Here is a 22679-nt window from a genome sequence, read left to right as displayed (position 1 = left end):
GATTGGCTTCTTACTGCTGTGAATCCTGACACTGCAAGAGCTGGGTCAAAAGGCATGCACATTTTCTTCAGTTATTTTTTAATGACACAATGCATAAATACATCTTTATTTTAAAATTCAGCAACGTATCACACAAACCCTCCGGGCCCATCCTCTCCCCGGGGACAGCCACCATCAGCAGTTTGGAACACATCCCTCTGGAGTCTGTTCCTTGCACCACATGCATATACATATATGGCACGCGTATTATTCATGGATACCGTCCATCTACTTTCCACAAAGATTGCGGCAGCACCCACCCACCAGTCGTAAATGAGCACGTCTCTGTTCAGTCCTTCCCCAAGTCGGGAGGTATTCAGTCTTTCTAGTTTTTTCCCAGTCTGATAAGTGAAGGTCATCTCACGTTTAAGTCTGTACTTTCCTGAAATACAGAACTCAAACCTATCAGTCTTTCCCTCTCCGGTTTTCCAGATTTTAGAAGGCCCCCTTTCCGTGCTGCCACCACACCCTGAAGCCGTACAACTATCCCCCTACGATCCCTTCTAGTAATAGTTCAGCTTTACTCTATCCTGAGCTCTTTAACCTGGAAGTTATCTTTGCACACAATAGGAGAGTAATTATTTTCCCAACCAGATAGCCAGCTCTGCTTATTATGAGCCCTCCTGGACTCACTCATTTAAAATGCCATTGTGATCAGATGTTAACTTCCCGTACATACGCGGAATGTTTTCTGGACTTTATTAATAATTTTTCACTGATCTCTGGCTGTGGCAAAGCCATGCTGTCTTGATTATTGTAGCTTTATGGTAAGTTTTAATATCTGGTGATGAAAGTCTCCCCTCATTAAACTTTTAAAAATTATTAACAATTTTCTCACATTTTCCTTCCATATTAATTTTTTAAAACATTTTTGTCATACTTTGTAAAGCTTGGTTTTCTTGTTGGAATTTCATTAAATCTCTTTGACAAAGCTAGATATTTTTATGACATTACATTTTCTTTCTTTTTTGTTTTGAGGAAGACTAGCCCTGAGCTAACTACTGTCAATCCTCCTCTTTTTGCTAAGGAAGACTGGCCCTGAACTAACATCCATGCCCATCTTCCTCTACTTTATATGTGGGACACCTCCCACAGCATGGCGTGCCAAGCGGTGCCATGTCCGCACCTGGGATCCGAACCGGCAAACCCTGGGCCACTGAGAAGCAGAACGTGTGAACTTAATCGCTGCACCACCGGGCCGGCCCCAATATTACATTTTCTTATCCAGATATTTTGTTCAGATTTTTTTTTTCTTTCGGTGATTTAAAAAAATTGTTTTCTTCATTTGGATCCAGATCTTTCTCATTAAATTTATTTCTAGATTTTACTGTTTTTATCAGTATTATGAGTGGAATTTTTAATTTTTTTCCATTTTTAATTGATTAGTCTCATTGACTATTGTGTATTTCCTATCCAACAACTTTTATTGAGTTCTCTTATTCTGATTTTGTCACTGACTCTTGGATATTCTAGCTGGAGAATCATTTTGTCTCTTCTAGTTTTTATGCTACAAATACCACCTTGTTTTTTACATTAGCTAGACCGTCGAAACAATGCTGAATCACAGAGACGCTGGGGAGCGTCACATGGCTTGGTCCTGGTTATAATGGTTCTTAATGGTTTGAGTCATTTCCTGCTTAATGTGCCATTTGCTGTTGGTTCATGGACCAGCTTCAGCATCACTTGGGAGCTCATTAGCAACGCAGCATCTCGGGTCCGACTCACTAAATCAGAATCTGCATTTTCACAGGATCTCCCAGCTCTTTCATATCCCTTATAGTTGGAGGAGCACTGGTCGAAATGATTTCTTTCTATTCTGATTTTACTTAAGTGTTTAGTAAGCACAGCTGTGGCTGCTGGACTCCGCCAAACACCTTTTGGCATCTGTCAATCCCCAGAAGATGGTTTCCTCCTCCTACTTTGTGGCTGTCATGCATTTGAGCGTTTGAGATCCTAATTCTGGACCAGCAGAGTGTCCTAGAACATGAGGCCACCTCTCACTCTCCAAGCGTTTCGCTCCTCACTGACTCCCTCGTCCGGCGCCTCCAGCTCCCGGAGCATCTCAAGGGCTGAGATGGGATTTCTGCTTCAGCTCCAGTGCCGGGCCCAGGGCTGTGAGCAGCGCACAGTGGGGTTGCAGAAAGCCCCCAATTAAACTTGAGCTGTCCACCTTGTATGGCTTAGTCAGGGGCCCCTTCCTCCTCTCTGTATAGATGGTTTTTAATCTTTTTGAGTCGCAGGCGCCTTCAGGAATCTGGTAGAGCTCTGGACCACCTCCCCAGGAAAATGTCCAATAACGGATCCCCTCTCTGCTGCCGCGGAGGTGCCTGGCTGTCCCGATGCTCATGGTAAGACCCCAGTCCCTGCTGTCCCATCACCTTTGGCCGTGGGAGGCCCTGCAGAAATCCGCCATCAGCGCCCAGCAGCCCAGCCCGAGTGCTCACCAGAAGCCAGGCACCGTGCTGCACTGTGTGGGCAACAAACAGGCCCTCGCCGGGCTGCCCATGTGCAAAGAGCATCCCAGAGGGGCCGGCGTGGGAGCCCCAGGGCCCAGCTGTGGACAGATGTTTACCGCTCACCCTGACAGGGAGCCAGGAAGTAGCAGTGGCCCCGCAGCAGCAACGTGAAGCTCTGCCCAGGGTACAGGCTTTTGTGTATTGACCAGACATAGTGGCCTCGGTCTCTGGATGTGGGGTCAGCATGAGCCCTGCCTCCTGGATGGGGCTGGGTGCAGAACATCCAGCCAGGAGCTACCAGGGGGAGAGGAGGCCACTGCTCCCAACTTCCCCTAGGGAGAGAGAGATACCGGCTGCTCTGCCCTGCAGTCACAGGGCTGGGCCGGAGGTGGGGCATGCTGGAGGTGGCAGTGTCCTTCCAGACGGCTCTGGGGACAGTGAGGGCTCTGGTCCCTCCAGTGGGCTCCCAGGGGTGTTAGGTGAAGGCGAGGACCATGGGGAAAGACCCAGAGGAGGAGGCAGTGGGGAAATGGGGCTCCAGGGGGCCGCCATCCCACAGCTGGGCCTGAGCCCTGGGGCCACCTCCCATTAGGACTCTGCCTGGGGCCACCTACAGGGGCCGAGGCCCAGCCACATGCGCCGAGGGCTGCAAAGCCCACCTTCTTCTGGCCCCGGGTCCCTTCTACAGTTGACAGAGGGCCACCGGCAGGGATCAAAGTCCGCAGGAAGCGTCTGGCTGGGTCAGGCGTCCCTGGAGGAGCCCCCAGCCCTCAGGGGAGGTAGAGTGCCACCACCACGTAGATGACCCAGCTGGTGGACACAAAGACGCCGAAGAGCAGGCTGAAGAGCACGAGTGAGCGAGCCTTGTGTGAGGCCTCCTCCGCCTGCGCCAGGTCGCCCCTGCTCAGGGCCGCGCGAGTCTGCAACGAGACGGGCGGGGGCAGGCGGTGAGCGGACACACAGCCCCCCCTCAACATCATCAAGGCCCGGCCGCAGAGCACAGACTGGAAAATTGACACCCTGAGGGGTTCGGGGACGTCCCCCGGCCACAGCTCAGAAAGGAACAGGAGGAATGGAGTGAGGGCTGCCAGCTCTTGGGCACTTGCCACGGCCTGGCACAGATGACACCCTCGGCCTCATCTCCTATAATCCTCACGGCAATCCTGAGTTTGTTGTCATTGTTTCCCCCACTTCGCAGATGAGGAAACAAAAGCTCAGAGAGGTTAAGTGATCTGCTCAGGGCCACACAGCTGGTGGTGGAGCCAGAATTCACAGGCAGGCAGCGGCTTCCTGAGTCCCACTTCTGAGCTGTCCTGAGAGCTCCCTTCCCCCCACAGTCCTGGCTTGCTTATGACTGGGGAGCTTGACCAGCGGCGGGAGTCAGGGCTGTGGTCAATTCAGCCTGGAGCAGAAGCCCCCAGAAGCCTGCCTACTTGTCTGTTAGAAGGTCTTCACACTGGCATCCCTGAGCGCCCAGGGCCTAACCCCGTGCCTGCAAATGGTCAGTCACATCGGCGGGCAGGGGGAGGCTGGACATTCTCGAGGCAGTGGGGGCATGGACGGGTAGGGATGGGAGATAGGTGAGTACACAGATGAGTGGGCTGATGGGTGAATAGAGGGGCGGGTGGATGGACGGACAGATGGAGAGAGACTAGAGAGACAGTAGGTGGAACGGTGGGGGAAGAAAGCGGTGGGTGAGTGGGTAAATAGACCGGCAGCTAGATGGATGGACAGCTGGAGGTGGGCAGTAGAAGAAACGAGTGACGGATGGATGGCAGTCTGCACCCCGCTTAACACAAGCCCCACTGGGGGCAGTTCCTTGGGCCTTGTCAGTCATTCACACCTTCCATGTGAATTGTTTTAGCCAAACTCTCTAGGGCAGATCTTGCAGAGGGGGCAGAGATGGGGGAGGGGAGGAGCTGTCCATCCAGTGGGGGCAAGTGGACACTGAGTTCCCAGTTCCTGCCACCCTCCTGAGGAGGAAACACCAGACCCAGCTGGGAAGGGGCTATGCAGACCCCGCCTGGGGCACCGGGGGCTGCGTGCTGGGAGGCCATGCGAGGGCCTGCCCGGGCCCACCTACCTCGTGGGAGTAGACGATGGCAATGAGCCCGGTGAGCAGGCAGCAGAAGAGAGTCACCAGCACGGACTCCATCATGTAGTCCTTGGGTGGGGGCCGATGCTCCACCCCGGCGGGGACCGGCCCGCCCGCCACGGGGCTGTTGTACTGTGGGGACAGACGCCACGGCGCAGTGAGGGGGCCAGGCCTAGCCCCAGAGGGAGCACACAGCCAGCCAGCACCACGGAGGGGTCACTGGGTCTGCCCCCAACCCCCACCCATTGAGGCTGCAGGTGCCCAAGGGGTGGCGGGCCCCCTTCTCTCTCCCTCCACACCCCAGCCGGTCACTCAGCCCCAGGGAGCCTTCTGAGTTCCGCCCGCCGCAGATTGCTCAGCTCAGGGTCCACCCACCACGTGTCTCCCTGTCCTCACTGGGCTCCCCACCAGGGGGGACCTCGAAGCGCTCCTCCACAGGCAGCCCAGGGTTTTTTCATTTTCTTTTGTCTTTTCTAAAAATGTAATCAAGTCATCTCCCACCCAAAGGCCCTGGGGCCCCTCACCATGGATCCCACCTTCCCATCCTCCCTCCCCGCTAGCTGAACACTCCACCATCATTCCCAGGGCACACCAGGCTTGTGCTCTGCCCTCAGCCCAGAGCACCCTTCCTTCTCTCCTCTGCCTACACTCAGAACCCAGCTCAAAGGCCCCCACCTTGAGTAGGGGGAAAGCCTCCCCGGGCGCCCACTCCCCAGGCTGAGGGAGCCCTTTCCTTTCCCTCCTCTGGGCACAGAAGCCCCCTCTGCAGGTTGGTTATGGTGACCTCTCGTCTGTGCACCAGACTCTCCCACCTAGGGAGGGAGGGGTGAGTCGGGGGAAAGTGGGGGAGCAGGAAGTGGGGGGCTAGAAGGGGGTGGGGGTGAGCAGGGGGTGATGGGAAGCAGGTGGTTGTGGAGCAGGCGTCCCGGGCACCGGGCGGGCGGGGTGACCTGGGGGGCGGGGGCGGGGCCGTGCCTACTCACCACCGGGAAGGGCGCGAAGAGCGGCTGCGGGCCGGCCGCGGGGTAGAGCGGCGCGGGCGGCGGGTACAGGGCCTGGGGCGCGGGCGCGGGCTGGAAGAGCACGGGCGCCTGCGGGAATGGCGGGTAGAGCAGGTGCACGGCCTTGGGGTCGGGCGGCGCGTAGGGCGGCGGCTCGCCCACGAAGCCAATGTTGGGAACCCCGCTGGCTGCCACCTTGGGCCCCTGCCTGGCCTCGCCCTCGGCCTGGGCCTGGGTGGAGGGAGCTGCCGAGGCCTCGGCCTGCGGGGCGGCCGGGGGGTCCTCCCCGTCGGCGGCCGCTTCGTCGCTGGGCCCTCCATCCTCATCCAGGAGCTGCGGGCGGCGCGGGAGCTGCGGGAGCTCGGGGTGCGCGGGGCTCCGGGGGTCCTCCGGGTCGCCGCCCCCTTTCCCTTTCGTGTCCGCTCCTGGGAAGAAATGGCAGGTGCCCTGAGCCCCAAAAGGCCGCTGACCCAGGCGGGACGCCTCCCGCCGAGCCCCAAAACAGAGCCCCTCTAAGGAGAAAGTCACAATGACCCTGCGGACCCTGATCCTCCGTGTACCCCATGCGCAGGCCCCTCCACGTGGGCCCTCCAAGATATCTTTACTCAATAGACGACGGAGGTCAGAAGACAGTGGATCAACATGTTAAAGAGCTGAAAGAAAAGAATGCTCAACCCAGGGGCTGGCCCCCGTGGCTGAGTGGTTGGGTTCCGGCACTCTGCTGCAGGCGACCCAGTGTTTCGATCGTTCGAATCCTGGGTGCGGACATGGCACTGCTCATCAAACCACGCTGAGGCAGCATCCCACATGCCACAACTAGAAGGACCCATAATGAAGAATATACAACTATGTACTGCGGGGCTTTGGGGAGAAAAAGGGAAAAAATAAAATCTTAAAAAAAAAAAAAAAGAATTGTCAACCCAGAAATTGATATCTAAAGAAAATGTTCTTCCAGAATAAGGAGTGCATTTGCTTTCTATTGTTGTATAACAAATGACCCTAAATGTGCTGGCTCAAAACAACACCCATCCACCTCACACCCGTCATAAGGACTAGGCTGAAAAACCCAGAGGTGAGGATGTGGAGAAACTGGAACCCTTGTGCACCATCAGTGGGAATGTAAAATGGTGCAGCCACTGTAGAAAAGATACGGCAGGTCCTCGAAAAATTAAAAATAGAATTTCCATATGATCCAATAATTCTACTTCTGGGTATATACCCAAGAGAATTGAAAGCAGGGGCTCTAAGAGATAGGTGTACACCCATGTTCATAGCAGCATTATTCACAATAGCTAAAAGGCGGAAGCAACCCAAGTGTCCACTGACCAACAAATAGATCAGCAAAATGTGGTCCATCCATACCATGGAGTATTACCCAACCTTGAAAAGGAAGGAAATTCTGACACCTGCTACAACGTGGAGGAACCTTAAGGACATCACGCTAAGTAAAATAAGCCAGTCACAAAAAGACAACCACTGCATGATTCCACTGATATGAGGTCCTCAGAGTAGTCAAACTCCTAGAGACAGAGAAGAACGGTGGTTACCAAGAGCTGAGGGGAGGGGGAATGGGAAGTCATCATTTAAGGGGTTTAGAGTTTCAGTTTGGGAAGAAAAGAGTTCTGGAGATGGATGGTGGTGATGCTTGCACAACAATGTGAATGTGTTTAGTACCCCTGAACTTAAAAATGGTTAAGATGGCAAATTTTAGGTTATGCGTATTTTACAACAATTTAAAAAATTACCAAAACACCCATATATTATCTCACGCCCCATAGCCGAGTGGTTAAGTTCATGTGCTCTGCTTCAGTGGCCCAGGGTTTCGCCAGTTCGAATCCTGGTCCCAGACATGGCACTGCTCATCAGGCCATGCTGAGGTAGTGTCCCATATGCCACAACTTCCTCACAAAAAAAAAAAAGAAAGAAAAGAATGCCAATATTACAGACTTTTTTAAAAATAGAGGAGGCGGGATCACTGCCCAACTCATTTGATGAGACCAGCATAAACCTCATACCAAAACCCAAAAACTTACAAAAAAGGAAAATTACAGACCAATTTCCCTCATGAAGATAAACACAAAAAAACCCTTAATAAAATATTAGCAAATTAAATCCAGCAATATATAAAAACTATATCATGATTAAATAAAATTATGCAAGGTTGGTTCAACATTCAAATATCAGCTTAATTCACCATGTTAACAGAACAAAGAAGAAAAACCATATTATCATTTCAATGGATGTAGAAAAAACATTTGACAAAATCCGACACCCATTAATGGTTAAAAAAGAAACTTCTAGTAAACTAATAATAGTAGAGAATGTCCTCAAATTGATAAAAGGCATCTATAAGAAACCTACAGCTAATCTCATACTTAATGGTAAAGGACTGAACCGTTTCCATCTCCTCCCCAAGATCAGAAGCAAGGTAAGGGTTTCCACTCTCCCACTGCTACTTTACATTGTGCTGGTGGTCTTACCCATAGCAATAGGGCAAAAAAATGAAATAAAAATCATGGAGATTGGAAAAGCAGCAGTAAAACTGTCCTGGTATGCAGATGATGTAACTGTTATGTAGAAAATCCTAGGAAATCTACAACAACTCCTAAAACTAATAAATGGATTTAGTAAGGTCTCAGTTTACAAGATTAATATACAGAATCAATTGTATTCTTATGTACTAGCAGCAAATAATTAGAAAATGAAATTAAATCTAAGATCCCGTTCACAGGAGCACCAAAATAATTGGAAAACACTTAGGAATAAATCTAACCAATGAATTCCAAAGCATCTGCACTGAAAATTACAAAGCATTGCTAAAAGAAACTAAGGAAGTCCTAAATAATGGAAAGATATACTATGTTCATTGACTAGAACACTCAAACTGTTAAGATAACAATTCTCCCCACATTCATCTACAGAGTCATTGTAATCACAGTCAAAATTCCGCCAGGCTTTTTTTAAAATGTAGAAAGTGACGGGCTAATTATAAAATTTTTATATGAAAATGCAAAGCACCTAGAACAACCAAAACAATTTTTAAAAGAAGAACAAAATTGGAGGACTCTACCTGCTTGCAAGACTTACTATAAATCTACAATAAACCATTCAGTTCATTACTGATGAAAGGACAGACACACACATCAATGGAGCATTAAAATATTACAGTACGGAAATAGACACACGCATATTTGGTCACTTGATTTTTGTCCAAAGGTTCTAAGGCAATTCACTGGGGAAAGTCTTTTTAATAATTAGCATAGGATCAACTGGTTATCTGTGTGGAAAAAAGTGAATATTGACTCTTTCCTCAACATATACAGAAATTAACTCACAAACCCAAATGTTACATCTAAAACTATGAAACTTCTAGAAAAAACATAGGAGAGTATCTTCATGTCCTTAGGATAGATAGGTAAAGATTTCTTATATATAACACCAAAAGTATGATCCATGAGAGACAAAATTCATAAACTGGACTTCAAAAATAAGAAACTTTTCCTCCTCAAAAGACACTACTAAGAAAATACAAAAGCAAGTCACAGTGGGGGAAAATATTCACGACACATGTCTCAGACAAAGGAGTGTATCAACAAGGCGGGAGAGCTCTCACGACCCAGTCGTAAGTCAGACACCCCAAGGAGAAAGTGGACAAAATATCTGTAAACACTTCACCAAAGTAGCTATTTGAATAGCCAATAAGCACAGAAAAAGACACTTAATGTTATTAGTCATCAGAAATGCCATCAAAATTAGAAAAGTCAATTAAAACCACGCGATATCCTCACACACCATTAGATTGGCTAACATTAAAAAACAAACCAACCTGACCTTTGCGAGGTTTGGCAAGTACGTAAACACAGTGGAACTCTGAGACACTGCTAGTGGGAAAGTCAAAGAAAACAACCGCTTTGGAAAACAGTTTGACAGTTTCTTTTCTTTTTTTTTTTTTTCTTTTTTTTTGAGGAAGGTTAGCCCTGAACTAACATCTACTGCCAATCCTCCCCTTTTTGCTGAGGAAGACTGGCCCTGAGCTAACATCCGTGCCCATCTTCCTCTACTTTATATGTGGGACGCCTGCCACAGCATGGTGTGCCAAGCAGTGCCATGTCTGAACCCAGCATCCAAACCGGTGAACCCCGGGCCACCAAAGTGGAACGTGCGACTTTAACCGCTGTGCCACCGGGGCGGCCCCTGACAGTCTCTTAAAAAGTTATATATCTACCGTATGAGGCAGCTATTCCACTCGTAGGCATTTACCCCAGAGAAATCAAAACCTAAGACTACGCAAGCCTTGTACACAGATGTTTACAGCAGCTCTGTTTCTAACAGCCCCAAAGTCCGCAGACAGGAGAATGGGGAAAGCGGTTGGGCTCCAGCCACGCGAAGGAATGTGTCCACAGTAGGCAGCCTCCACAGGGGCCCAGTGAGCCCTGCCTCCTGCTGTGAAATCCTCTCCCCCTGAGTGGGGCCTGGACTTCATGACTTGCTAATGAAGAGAATATGGCAGAAAACGTGGGATGTCGCTTCTGAGATTTGGTTTTTCAAAGACTGTGGCTTCTTCTCAGTCGCCCTCCCCCTCTCTCGCCGTGTCCTCTCTCTGCCTCTGGTAACTCCGAGAGGAAGCACGCCCTCGTGTTGTGAGCGGCCCTGTGGAGAGCCCGCGTGGCATCGCATGGCACCGAGACCCTGGGTCTAAGAGCCCGCATGGAACTGAGACCCCACGGCTGACAGCACGAGGGACTGAAACCTGCCAAGGAGCAGGGGAGCGAGTCTGGAAGCAGCCCCGTCAGCCTCCACTGAGACTCGGGGCGCCCGCATCCTGGCTGATGGCTTCACTGCAACCTCCTGAGAAACCTCAAGCCACAGGCCCCCCACTAAGCCCCACCCAACTCCCGACCCACAGAAACTGTGGGGTCCTAAATGTTTGCTGTTTTCAGCCTAAATGTTTAGAGTAATTTGTTCTGCAGTAACAGATAACAGACGCAACTATGAGCAAAAAGGAATCAACTCTTGATACACAGAACACAGACGACTCTCTAAATCACGATGCCGAGCAAAAGAAGCCAGCCAAAAAGATGGTGCGTGCTACACGATTCCGTGTAGAGGAAATTCTAGAAAATGCAACCCAGAGGGACAGAAAGCCAGTCAACGGTTGGCGAGGATGGGGTGGAGGCAGGGATTACGAAGGGCACGAAGAAACTCTTGGGGGTGATAAAGAGGTTTGTTTTGAGGTGGGGATAGCTTGACAGATGCGTAATATGTCAAAACTGATCAAAATGCACATTTTAAATATGGGCAGTTTGGTGTACTTCAATTACACCCCAAGTAAAGTCAAAACGTTCTCTAATAAAATTCTGAAAGCACTTGCCCGTTGGGGCTTGCTCTCTCTTGTTGCTGGGAGGCGTTCGGCCACCATTGTGAGGGAGCCAAACTAGCCTGCTGGACAAGCCACAAGGAGAATGGGGGCTCCCAGCCAACAGCTCGCCAGTCCCCAGACCACCCCACCCCAGGGAGCTGGCTCTGACAAGCAGAAGCACCCAGCCGACCTACAGAGTCCAGAGAAATAATAAATGCTTGTTGCTCTAAGCTGCCCAGTTTGGGGTTGTTTTGTTACACGGCAATAGCCAATTGATAAGTGATTCAGAAAGTCTCCCCCAGCAGCCAGTGCCAGGGGCATTGAAGTGACCAGCATGAGGGCAGCAGCGGGGGAAGGAGGCCGGGGCTGAATAAACAGAGACAATGGCCTGCGCCAGAATGGAGGCAGAGGGCAGGAAGGGCTGTGGACAAGCAGATGGGCGGGTTGCACTGAGGAGGGGCACCGGGCCTGACAGCATGTGCGGGGGAGGAGGGGAGGGAGTTGTCCTGAGCAATAGGGCAGACGGGACCTCTTTTACATCCTCCCTCAGGGCCCAGGGCAGAGCTGGGCAGCTGGATCCGGGCTGGGGTTCCGTGTCACAGTCAGGGGCTGGAGCTCTGGGGCGAGGCTGCCTGGGCTGCTTCACCCACCTGGGCCTCCTCGCTTTCCTCGCTTTCCTCATCCTTACCGAGGGGACAATGCCACCTCCCGGGGTGGTGGGGATTAAATGAGCGTCTGTAGGTAAAGTGCCTGGATCACCAAGAGTAGCGCTCAGCTAACACTGGCTGCTGTTATCTGAGGTCAGGAAGGGACTAGAAGAGGAGAAAATGGAAGCGTGTTCAGGCCAGTTTGAGGGAATGTACGAGAAGCAGGGGAAATGGAAGCCAATGAGAAATAAGCTCCTCGCTTAAAGTCAGAAAGTTTTGTGATGATAAAGTCTGGTGCAGAGAGCTGGGTTCTTCCAGGAGGACCCCTATTGGGGGCCTAGGGCTTGCAGATCTGTTGGAGGGTGGGGGAGGTCTAAATATCCCAGGGGGGGGCGCCCACCAGACCCCAACCCCCTAAGAGGCCTTGTTAGATGCTCTCAGGGTTTCCGGGGCAGCTCCAAGCCCCATCTACCAAGCCAAGGGCTTGAGTTAAAGAATCAAGACAACTACGGAAAGAACAGTGTAGGAAAAGGAGAAGCTGTGTTTGCCGTCTGAGCCAGAGGGTTTTCCCCGCACCCCAGTGCCACTGGCTGACTGACTTGGGATGCTGTCAGCCAAAATCCAGCACCCCTGCTCCACAAAGCCCCAAACCACCCCCTGAACAGGTGACTACACAAAGGCACCCAGCCAGCCAAGCATGAAGCCCTCACATTTTTATGGAGCACCTGTTACGGGCCAGCGCTCTAGGCTCGGGAATACAATTTTGTACACAAACACTATGAAAACACCATGGTTTCAGCGGGTTCGGGTGCCTGTGGGGCTGGCAAGTGGATGATGTCCCAGTAAATGGTAATGACAGTGCCATGAACAGCAGCTACCACCAGTAAGCACTTAGCAGGCGCCAGGCTCTTCGGGCACAGACATTACACCTGCATTTACATGGGACCAGCACTGCCCACACGTGAACTCTGGCGGTGTGACCTTACAGGCACATCACTTAAACTCTCCATGCCTCCTTTTCTTCATCTGTAAAATGAGGATAATATTAGTAACAATCACTGAAAAACAACAGCCGTGAACAATGACCGGCTCCGTTCTGAGAACTTTGTTACAGCGCCTCAGGGCACCCTCAGGTGCGCTTTTGTTTCCATTATCCCCATTTCAGAGATGCGAGAACCGAGGCTCCCAGCAGGTAACCTGAGCCTTCGCCAGCGGATCCACCCGAGACCGGCCCCTCCGGGATGCTGGCACGGAAGGCCCTGCCCCAGTTATCATAACAAAAACCGCAGCTTCCCGGGGCCGCCAGGGCAAATACCTGGCCCGATCGCGCGGAGATAGGCTGCAGAGTAAATAAATTTGCTGGCGGGGCTGTCGCCTGTGGCCTCTGGTTCTCGAGTTCTCGACACCCGAGCCTCCGCGGGACTTTGCAGCTAGGAAGGGGGGCCGGGAGGTGGGGTGGGGTGGGGCGGTGCTCAGGGTCTGGGGACGTCCGGGGGGTCGGGGGTGGTGGCGGCGGGTACAGCCAGGCCCGGCCCCGCCCCTCTTCGCCGCGGCATCCCCTGGGAGCTGGCGGCAGAAATCTAGGTGCGCCCCGCCCGCCCCAGGTTCCCGTGGGGGGGCCAGCCAGGACTGCACGGCCCGTGGTCCGGTCCCGCTGCCACCTCGGCTCCTCCCGCCAGCCTGGGACTCCCGAGGGCAGGGATGGGGAGGTCTCCGTTCCCCGGCCCCCGCCATCCCCCTCCGGTGGCTGGTGGCGGTGGGGGCCGTTGGAGTTCCTTGCAAGTCTTTCCGCGCCCCAACCCTTGTCTGCCCATCTCTCCAGCTCGCTCCCCCCACCCCGCCCCACCCCACTCCACCTCTGTGGGTCCCGGATTCAGTCTGTGGAGTCTCCTCCGGGCTCTATCTCCCTCCCTGGGCCCTTTCTCTGTCCCCCCTGCCAGGGTCGCCCCCTGCCCCCCGCTCTAAGGACTTCAGCCCGACCGGAGGGGTGAACAAAGTCACCAGAGCCAGGACGGGGCGCGGGGGAAGGAAGCGGAAAATGCCCCCCAAACCGCCGCTGCTCAGACACCTGCTGCCCCTCCCCAGCTCTCCCGCGGGGGCGCCCACAGAGCCCGAGAGGGGCACGGCCAAAGCTGCCTGAACTTTCCACGGCAGCCTCCTGGTTCCCCCAGTTCTGGGGCGGGGCGGGGGACAGAGGTGTCCCAGGGCAGGGCCAGGTCGGGACCCCGCGGAGAGAGCCTCGGAGCCCAGGCCGGGCCGTCCCCGTCTCGCCCGCCCCTCCGCCCGCAGCCGGGAGCCCGGACCCCCGGGAGCCCGGGCCGGGGGCGCGCCGCGCGCATCGGGGCCGCCGCGCCTACCTGCCTCCATGGCGCGAGCCGGCGGCGGGCTGCGAGCTGCGGGCTGCAGGCGGGGGCGCTGTGCCCGGAGCCTCCCGCCGCCGTCGGGCCCCGCTCCGCTTTCGCCGCCGGCTCGGGTTTCCTGGTGCCGGCTCGCGGCCGGTTAATAATTGACCGCCTGCATCGCCCACGGCTGCGTCAACAGGTGGCTCCCCGTGCGCCCCGGCGCTGGCGCCGTCCGCGCCGCTGCGGACCCGCAGGGAAGCAAGGTCGTGGCGGCGATTTTCAGCAGAGCTGTAGCTGAGTTGGAGGCGGGCGGGAGGAGGGAAGCAGGGCGGGCTTGGGACCTGGGAAAGGGCAGCGGTATGAATGCAAATACCCACAGGGGCCAGGAAGGCCCGTGGGAGGCAATAAAGGAGTGGTGGGGACCCGGGCGAACGGCAGAACACAGCCGACCGTATTTGTGGCCAACAAGGACCGCGGGGAATCATGGTTGCCGAATCTTCCTTTTAATTTTTCCCAGCAAGGGAAGCTAGAAATGCAGATTTCCATGTGAAATCTCCTGAGTTTTAAGACAATGTGAGTGAGGCTTCCATTCCCTGAAACTTGCCAGAAGCAGGTCTCAGTCCAAACACCTACCTAGAAATGCTAGATAGGCCACCCCAGCATGCGGGGCATCTTCTCAAAGTCATAGCTGAGCTCCCTAGATAGCAAGTGAAATCCCCAGGAGCCAAGGAAGAGGGTGGGACTGACCCTGGAGGGAATCGGCAGCCCCGGGGGCTGTGCACTGTGCTGGGCTGGTGGGCTCAGTGGCTCAGTTTGAGTTTGACACCCAGATGTGGACAGGAGATGAAGCCTTGGGTCTGTGGAGCAGGGAGCTGGGATGAAGAGAGAACAGAAATAAAGTCCGCCTGCGGCTCATGGAGCTGACAAGGAAGCCGGTCCGACCCAGCCTAGGTTCTGGATGAGGAAATAAATTCTGCCCGGGAGCTGTGACCACAGGCTGTCCCTCACACGGGTTTGGGGTTTGAATTCAGCCTATCCATGTGGCCCAGAAACCCCTACACTAAAAATTGACGTTGAGGGGCCGGCCCAGTGGCGTAGCGCTTAAGTGCGCATGTTCCGCTTCCGCAGCCTGGGGATCGCCTGTTCGGATCCCGGGTGCGGACATGGCACCACTTGGCAAGCCATGCTGTGGTAGGCGTCCCACATATAAAGTAGAGGAAGATGGGCATGGATGTTAGCTCAGAGCCAGTCTTCCTCAGCAAAAAGAGGAGGATTAGCAGCAGTTAGCTCAGGGCTAATCTTCCTCAAAAAAAAAAAAAAAAAAAAAAAATTGACGTTGGAAAAAAAAACCACTCCAGGAAAGCACTCTGGGATTCATCCAAAGCAAAAGTAAAACCATTCTGTGGGACACAGTCCCCATCCAAGCTGAGAAGGTTCTCACAGAAGAGGCGCCCTTGAACACGAGCCCACAGTCCCCGATGGCAAAGCGCTCCATGGTGAGCGAGAGTCTGCAGCCACGACAACAGCAAGACGGGATACAGGCTCGATCAGGATCCAACCAGAAAAGACAAACCACCAGGTGCATTTGAAATAGAGGAAATTTGACACAGAGAGCCGGCTTTGGAGGTGACAGAAGAGACAAAGCTGACCAGAGAAGAGTGGAACAGCCCGGGGGGGGGGGAGCATGCGGAGGAAGGTGTGACTGAGCGACACCCGAGGTCGGGAGGGCAGGAGTGGTCCACCCCACAGGTGCCTGCAACAGGGGCTGCATTGTTTGAAAGGGATTTAAAGACAATAGTAAAAGTGACTAAAGGTTGGTCTGCTTTTCATCACCGTGTGACAGTAATTCTATACAATGTCAGTGACAGAATACTCCATCCTGAAAACAATATTTTGTTGGTCTACATTCTAAACAGTTGCTGCAGTTATTGCTGGCTCACAGAAAGGCAGCAGCTAGGCCTTCCCCTCGAGGCAGAAGACGAGCAGAATCCTCTCCCGGCCAAGAGAAAAGAGGAAGATATAGAAATATCAGGCTTTCTTCAGTGAAAATACCCAGCCAGATCAACCTCACCTTGACGCTTGGAATTTCTGACCATCTTGCTAGTCCCCTGCTCTTAAGTATCAACCGAGAGACCAGGATCACCCACTGCGGTTCTCCCCTGAAAGAGACAAATAAACAAACAAATGGAAGAAAGTAACTATGAGGAAACATGATGCCGGGGAAGAAAACTTTCTAAAAAAAATGCTCTTTAGTATCCTCAGAGGGATTTGAGGAGACATTCAAGAAACAAGAACAGGACACTCCAAAAAAGGAACAGTCATCAAACAAAACAAAAAAGCTCTCGAGAATTAAAAAGTTGACAGCAGAAATGAAAAACACTGAGGAGATTCATTCAGGGAGAAGAAATGTCAGATCAGGCTGAAACATGGCTCTACACAAAGAAGGGAAGAGTGCTGGAAATGGAAAGCTCAAAGCAAACTAAAATGGAAAATGCCCCAGTCTGTAATTGTGCTAAAAGGTAACAGCAAACTAAAGCCAAAAAACAGCAATACTCTGTATGCTTACGGCACATTTAAAAGTAAACTGTAGGACAGTAATAGCAATAGCACAAAGGATGGGAGGGAAGAATTGGGACTACACTGCTTATACGACATGTAAAAAAAGTCCACCACATGGGAGCATTAGAATATCACTTGAAGGTAAACTCTGATTAGTTAAATAAGTATACTGTAAACACTATGGCAACCAGTAGTTTTTTTTAAAAAGAGGTATAAATAATAAGTCAATAGAAGAGATAAATAGAACCATTAAAATGCTCAACTAACCCAACAGGAAGCAGAAAAAGAGGAAAAGTGAAACAAATTACAGATGGAACAAATGAAAAACAGCAAGGCTAGGACTACAGTGAGGCAAGCAAGGCCCCTAAGTACAAAATGTAAGGGGGACTAGCCTTTAGGGTGGTGCAAGCACAGAGTTCAGCACTTGCATGAACATGAGAGTAAACACCTTTTAAACTTTTGTACCCTAGACATCTTGCTTCCCCTAGTCCTGATCTTGGAAAAGAGCTGGAAAGATGGTAGAATGTAATCCAACCATTTCAATCATCACATTAAATATGAATGGTCTAAATACACCAGCTGAAAAACAGAGATTGCCAGATTAGATAAAAAAGTAAGAACCAACTATATGTTGTCTACAAGAAACTCAGTCAAATAGAAGGACATAGATAGCTTAAACGTAAAATGATGGAGAAAGACACACTGTGCAGACACTAACCAAAAGAAATCAAGGCTAACAGCACTAGTAACACATAGGACATCACGTACACCTGGCGAGATGCCCTGGGAGGGGCACCTGTCATCTGTGCTCCCGCTCCCAAGAACAGATAGACACAGGAGGAAACCTCAGACAAACCCAGAGTGAGGAGAATGCTGAACAACATTTTGCTGTCTTTACTTTCCACACTTAGAATTTTCATTTGGTTCTTTTAAAATCTACACATTTTTCATAATGTCTTTCCTGTTGTTTTGTACTCTATTCCATGTGCTTTCTCTTCAAAGCACTTTTAAAACTTTTTATTTGAAAATGATTTCAAACTCAGAGAAAAGTTGCAAGAATGGAACAAATGACCCAATAATGTCTTTTCTAGCATATTTTTGGCCAGTATAGAACCTAGTCTAGGATATATGTTGCAGTTAGTTGTCATGTCTTCAAAGACTTTTATACACCTTTTTTTTTTAAAGATTTTATTTTCCCTTTTTCTCCCCAAAGCCCCTGAGTACACAGTTGTATATTTTTAGTCCTAGGTCCTTCTAGTTGTGGCATGTGGGATGCCACCTCAGCACGGCTTGATGAGCGGTGCCATGTCCGCGCCCAGGATCCGAACCAGTGAAACCCTGGGCCACCAAAGCAGAGCGTGCAAACTTAACCACTCGGCCACAGGGCCCGCCCCAATACACCTATTTTAAAATCCTTCCTGGGGCCGGCCCCGTGGCCGAGTGGTTAAGTTCGCGCGTTCTGCTGCAGGCGGCCCAGTGTTTCTTCAGTTCGAATCCTGGGTGCGGACATGGCACCGCTCATCAAGCCACGCTGAGGCGGCGTCCCACATGCCACAACTAGAAGGACCCACGACTAAGAATATACAACTATGTATGGGAGGGCTTTGGGGAGAAGAAGGGAAAATAAAAAAAAAATTTTTTTAAATCTTTAAAATCCTTCCTAAACTGGCGCATCATCTCTAGTTTCCAGATTCAGCCCATCTGCCACCCCTGTTGACTAGTCCCAGGTGGCTGGTTTCCTCCCGGCCTTGGTAACCTTGGAGAGTTTGTCTTCAGCAGGAGCTGTCTTCTAAAGGCGCCTGCGTGTGCCACGAGTGTGCCCTGGGATGTGAGACAGTTTTGGATTTGGCTCCTCATGGAAGTCACCGGCTGTGGACCATTTTTCATGTTAGTTTCTCCACTTGGGGTTTCTGCACCACATGGGCAGCCACGTGCAGCACGGGCCCAGGCTTCCACTTGCTCAGGGATGACCCTTTCTCCCCAGAGCCTTCAGTGTGGTGGTTTGCTCCAGTTTCACAAAAGGGCAGTCCCTTCCAGGCTCCAGGGCCAGTTCCAGGACCCCGCTGCCGTGCTCGGGCTGGGCTTTGACTCCCACCCAGAAAGGCACAATCTGGTCCTGCTTCCTTTATGGGCAACTCGGTTTCAACCACTGGCCATAAAGACCTTCCTCAGCCAGGGGCCTGGACGGCGTATTTGCCTTTCTCGTTTGGGGACAGGGAGACCACGCCCTTCTGTGCGGCAGGAGCGCGGATGTGTGCGAATATGGGCGTGTTGGCTTCCTGCACCTGCTGGCTCGGCTGGTGTGACTGGACGGCCATTGGCCACCACAAGCCTTGGGCAAGCCATGTAATCTCTCTGCTCTTCAATTTCCCTATCAGGAAAATGGGATAATAATGGTACCCACATCATAGAGTTTGTTAAAATCAAAAACAAATGGAAAAATTTTTCAGCCTTGAAAATTCCCTGAGCAGACAAAACCAGTTTAGTCACACAAACAAAGCTTGATTTACCTTATTTTGCAACAAGACTAACTTGACCTGGGTCATTTCTTGCTTACGCCTCTGGAAATCATTAGCAAAACTTAAACTGTTTCCCAAAATTGATATGAGGTAACCGCTGACCAATTCCCTATCATTTAAGGAAATCCTAGCTTATAAGTAGTCGCTGTGAAGCACGCACAGTCCCCGCCTCCCCACTGCATTAGCTGCTTTATAACAACGCACCCCAGCCTCATTCCGTGTTTTGGTGTGCGTGCTCCTGCTTCTCGAACTGTCTTTTTGGTGTATGTGCAATAAACTTTCACTAAGTACTTCTTCAGCGATTCGTTGGTTTTACTTCTGCTATTTCTGAACTTTTGACGGGCTGTCCCGAGGCTTTACTGCTATTCGAGATATGTGGCCAACCTTGTTACACTTCACGCTATCTAGCCACAGCCTTATCGGACCCAGAGAGCAAACACCAGAATACAAGGCCATGGTTTTCCCTGGGTGAGGGGTTACGCATGATTTCAGTTTTATTAGTGTGTGTGCATTTCTGCAACGAGCATGGGTTACTTCTGTGATTAGGAAAATGGCTATAGATGCTACTTAAAACGTCAGGCACCTGGAGACTCAAAGAGCTGAGTGGCAGCCGTGTTCAACAAAAGCTTAAAGATGGGATTGGAATGAACTGACATTCTGCAGGCGGTTGGGCTGGCTAAGGGAACGAGGAGGAGGGCAGCCCTGGAGAGCTGTGTTTCCTGTGCTCACGTGAACTCGATGGGGTGGGGCTGGTGAAGACAGGAGCGGAGAATTCCAGAGGGGAGTCACTGGTCATTCGTGCAAGTTCTGCCTCACTGGTTCTGAGAAACCCAAACCCCAAGAGCTACGAGTCTCAGCCCCACGCCTCATTCTGTAACAATAAATGCTTACTGTGCATGGCAGAGAGACTCGGCGGAACAAGCCAGCCACGGCCCTGGCCTCACGGGGCTTCTGCTCTCCTGACAAACACAGAGGAGGTGATTGCAGAACCTACAACATAACTGAGCTGAGTTAGGTGCTTTCCTGAAATTCCAGGGGCCGGTGAGTACCCAGACGAGACTGGCCTGGCCCAGCTGGGGAGGGGCCGGAGTGTCTTCCTTAAAGGATGCTGGGCAGAGGATCCTGGGGGAAGGCTGCCCAGGCTTGGTGGGAGGGTGCGAGAGTTAGATAAGAGGGGGCAGGGATGGGTTGGTTTGCAGATGAAAGAGGTGGTCCCTTTGCTATCACTAAGAGTTGGGCAAGCCTCAGGAAGGGGAGGGTCTGTCAGGCCCCCAAATGCCAGAGCATCAAGAATACAAACCATAAGAAGGGGCTGCCCCGTGGCCGAGCCGTTAAGTTCGCTCTGCTTCAGCGGCCCAGGGTTTCATGGGTTTGGATCCTGGGCGTGGACATGGCACTGCTCATCAGGCCACGCTGAGGCGGCGTCCCACATGCCACAACTAGAAGGATCCACAACAACTAGAATATACACCTATGTGCTAGGGGGCTTTGGGGAGAAGAAGAAAAAAAAAACGGAATACAAACAATAAGAAAATATAGTTAATAGAATTGGCCCTGTGATGAATGGATGCCAAACAGACTAACGCAGAACCAACGAAAACACAGAATAGGCGCTTCTCGGGGGCCGGGTCCCGCGCCAGGCCCTTTGGGTGCTCTAGCGTGGAAGCCTCTCCGTGTGAGCTGCGTGTTGCGAGTTTGGCCAAGCCGCTCCATGGTCTTGCTGCCTCGGTATTCATCGTGTTTGGTCAAGCGGCCTGCAGAGACTTTAAACTGACACCAGCCCCTTCACACAGGCGCGTGCCCCGGACAGCAGCCAGCAGAGTCACAAGCAAATGTAAGTTCCAGAGGTGACTTCCCCAACGGCCCTTGGGGGTCAACAGTCTCCCCTGCCCCCAGCGCCTGCCCCTTAGAGCAGACCCCCTGGGGCTTACCAAAACCTGCTCCTTCGGTTTGCATCGACCAGTCCCGCCCAAGCCCAGGAATCCCACAGCATTCTGCTCATGGACCTTATAAAGGCACCTGCCCCAATCCCCTCCACCTTCACCTCCCCGTGTGGCCCCTGGAGGCGTGCGGTTTGCTTCCTCCAGGCCCTGTGAGCAATAAACTTCTCTATTCCAGTTTCTCCGGTGGTCTGTTGTTGAACCTCTGCTCACCATCCAGCACCCTGTGCTCCACTTAAACGCTAATTTTAAAAAGTCAGGCCTTCCCATCTCGCGGCAGCCACCAGGTAAGCCAGGATGGGGGCTCCCAAGTACATCCAGGAGCTGTGGAGGAAGAAGCAGTCAGGCGTAACACGATTTCTTCTCAGGGCGCGGTGCTGGCAGTACCGTCAGCTCTCTCCGCTCCACAGGGCCCCACGCGCCACCCCCCCGCCCCCCAAGCAAGGGCATAGACTGGATACAAGGCCAAGCAAGGTTATGTCATATATCACATTCCTGCACGTCACGCTGGCCACAAACACGAGTTCCTAAGGGTGCCACCTCCGGCAGGCCTGTCCATCATGGTGTTAATGAGCTGAAGTTTGCTCAAAGGCTGCAGTCTGTCGCCAAGGAGCAAGCTAGATGCCGCTGTGGGGCTCTCAGAGTCCCAAACTCTTACTGGGTTGGCGAAGATTCCACATACAAATTCTTTAGAGTTATCCTCACTGATCCATTCCATAAAGCTATCAGAAGAAATCCTGACACCCAAACCTGACACAAGCACAGGGAAACGCAAGGGCTGACACCTGCAGGCCGCGAGAGCGTGGCCTCGGGAGGGGCCACCACACGGTTGGTGGTTCTCACTGTGCAGCCTGGAGAAGGCGCAATACTCTCCAGCTTCACCGTTACCGCTAATGTAAGTAATGTCTGTAAAACTCTCACCCAATAAACAATTCAGGACAGTCAAAAAAAAAAAAGTGATAACATTCCCCCATTTGGGAAGGAAATGACCACATCACTGCCCAAGGTCACCCAGCAGAGGCAAGGTTTGAACCCAACTCTCACCCCAGAGCCTGACTCCTAACCTTGCCATGCTCACCATGAATGGGTGAATGGACTTTCCTGTTTTGAGCTCCCATGTAAATTGCTCTCAGTTAGACAGTGGTTTTCTCATGCAGATCCAGCTGCCCCTTCATCAGCTTCCCCTTGTCCGAGTCCACAGGGCTCAGGAGGCCCAAGCCCCCTCACATGCCCTCCCCCTAATCAGCAGAAGCTGCCTGTAACCCCTCCTGAGATGGGTTGACACCTCTGAAGTTACAGAAACACGACTTGTTCGACGTTTGCTCGTTACTCTAGTCTCCTGCATCGTATTTCAGCATCATCAAATATTCATGGAGTGCTCACGATGCCTTAGGAGCTAGACGTGCAGAGTCTGACGCCTTGGGGGAAATACACAATTTGAATGGATCAGTATTTGCCTCCTCTGCCAGGCGCCGAGGGTGTAGGTGGAATCAAACAGACCTGGTCTCTGCCTTCCCGGCTCACAGCCCAGCTAGTGCGGGAGTCTGAAAAGTCATCCCATGGGACACCTGCCCACCACGTGCTGGGGAGGTTGGGGAGGGCCGGCACTTGCTGCAGAAGGCAGTGGGGAGGCAATGAAGGCTGCAGCGGGGGAGTGGGTGGGTGACGCGACCCCGGCAGCGTTAGGAAACTCGGGTGGTCCGTGTGGAGGAAGGGCTGGAG

The 22679-nt window shown here is 52.1% G+C and overlaps 1 protein-coding gene and 1 pseudogene across 2 annotated transcripts; one reads left to right on the top strand and one right to left on the bottom strand.

The window, feature by feature from the left end:
* Nucleotides 1-61: 61 nt before the first annotated feature.
* PRRT1B (proline rich transmembrane protein 1B) lies at nucleotides 62-22166 on the bottom strand. 2 transcript variants are annotated; one of them, XM_023629188.2, is made up of 5 exons: nucleotides 22036-22166; nucleotides 16011-16098; nucleotides 5574-6016; nucleotides 4579-4722; nucleotides 62-3415 (listed from the first exon to the last, which is right to left on the bottom strand). In XM_023629188.2, the coding sequence occupies exons 2-5, from the start codon at nucleotides 16033-16035 to the stop codon at nucleotides 3266-3268; spliced, it is 762 nt and encodes a 253-aa protein (XP_023484956.2). In that variant the 5' UTR covers nucleotides 16036-16098; nucleotides 22036-22166; the 3' UTR covers nucleotides 62-3265. The 2 variants fall into 2 exon arrangements, with proteins under 2 accessions (XP_023484956.2, XP_023484957.2); XM_023629189.2 differs by lacking the exons at nucleotides 16011-16098; nucleotides 22036-22166 and adding an exon at nucleotides 13955-14269.
* On the top strand, nucleotides 21255-21851 carry LOC100066704 (large ribosomal subunit protein eL15-like; annotated as a pseudogene).
* Nucleotides 22167-22679: the final 513 nt, after the last annotated feature.

The sequence above is a fragment of the Equus caballus genome, chromosome 25, assembly GCF_041296265.1.
Source record: "Equus caballus isolate H_3958 breed thoroughbred chromosome 25, TB-T2T, whole genome shotgun sequence".
In the NCBI taxonomy this organism is placed as follows: domain Eukaryota; kingdom Metazoa; phylum Chordata; class Mammalia; order Perissodactyla; family Equidae; genus Equus; species Equus caballus.
The sequence above is the reverse complement of the archived record's forward strand: the minus strand, read 5'-3'. Positions and strand labels throughout refer to the sequence as shown.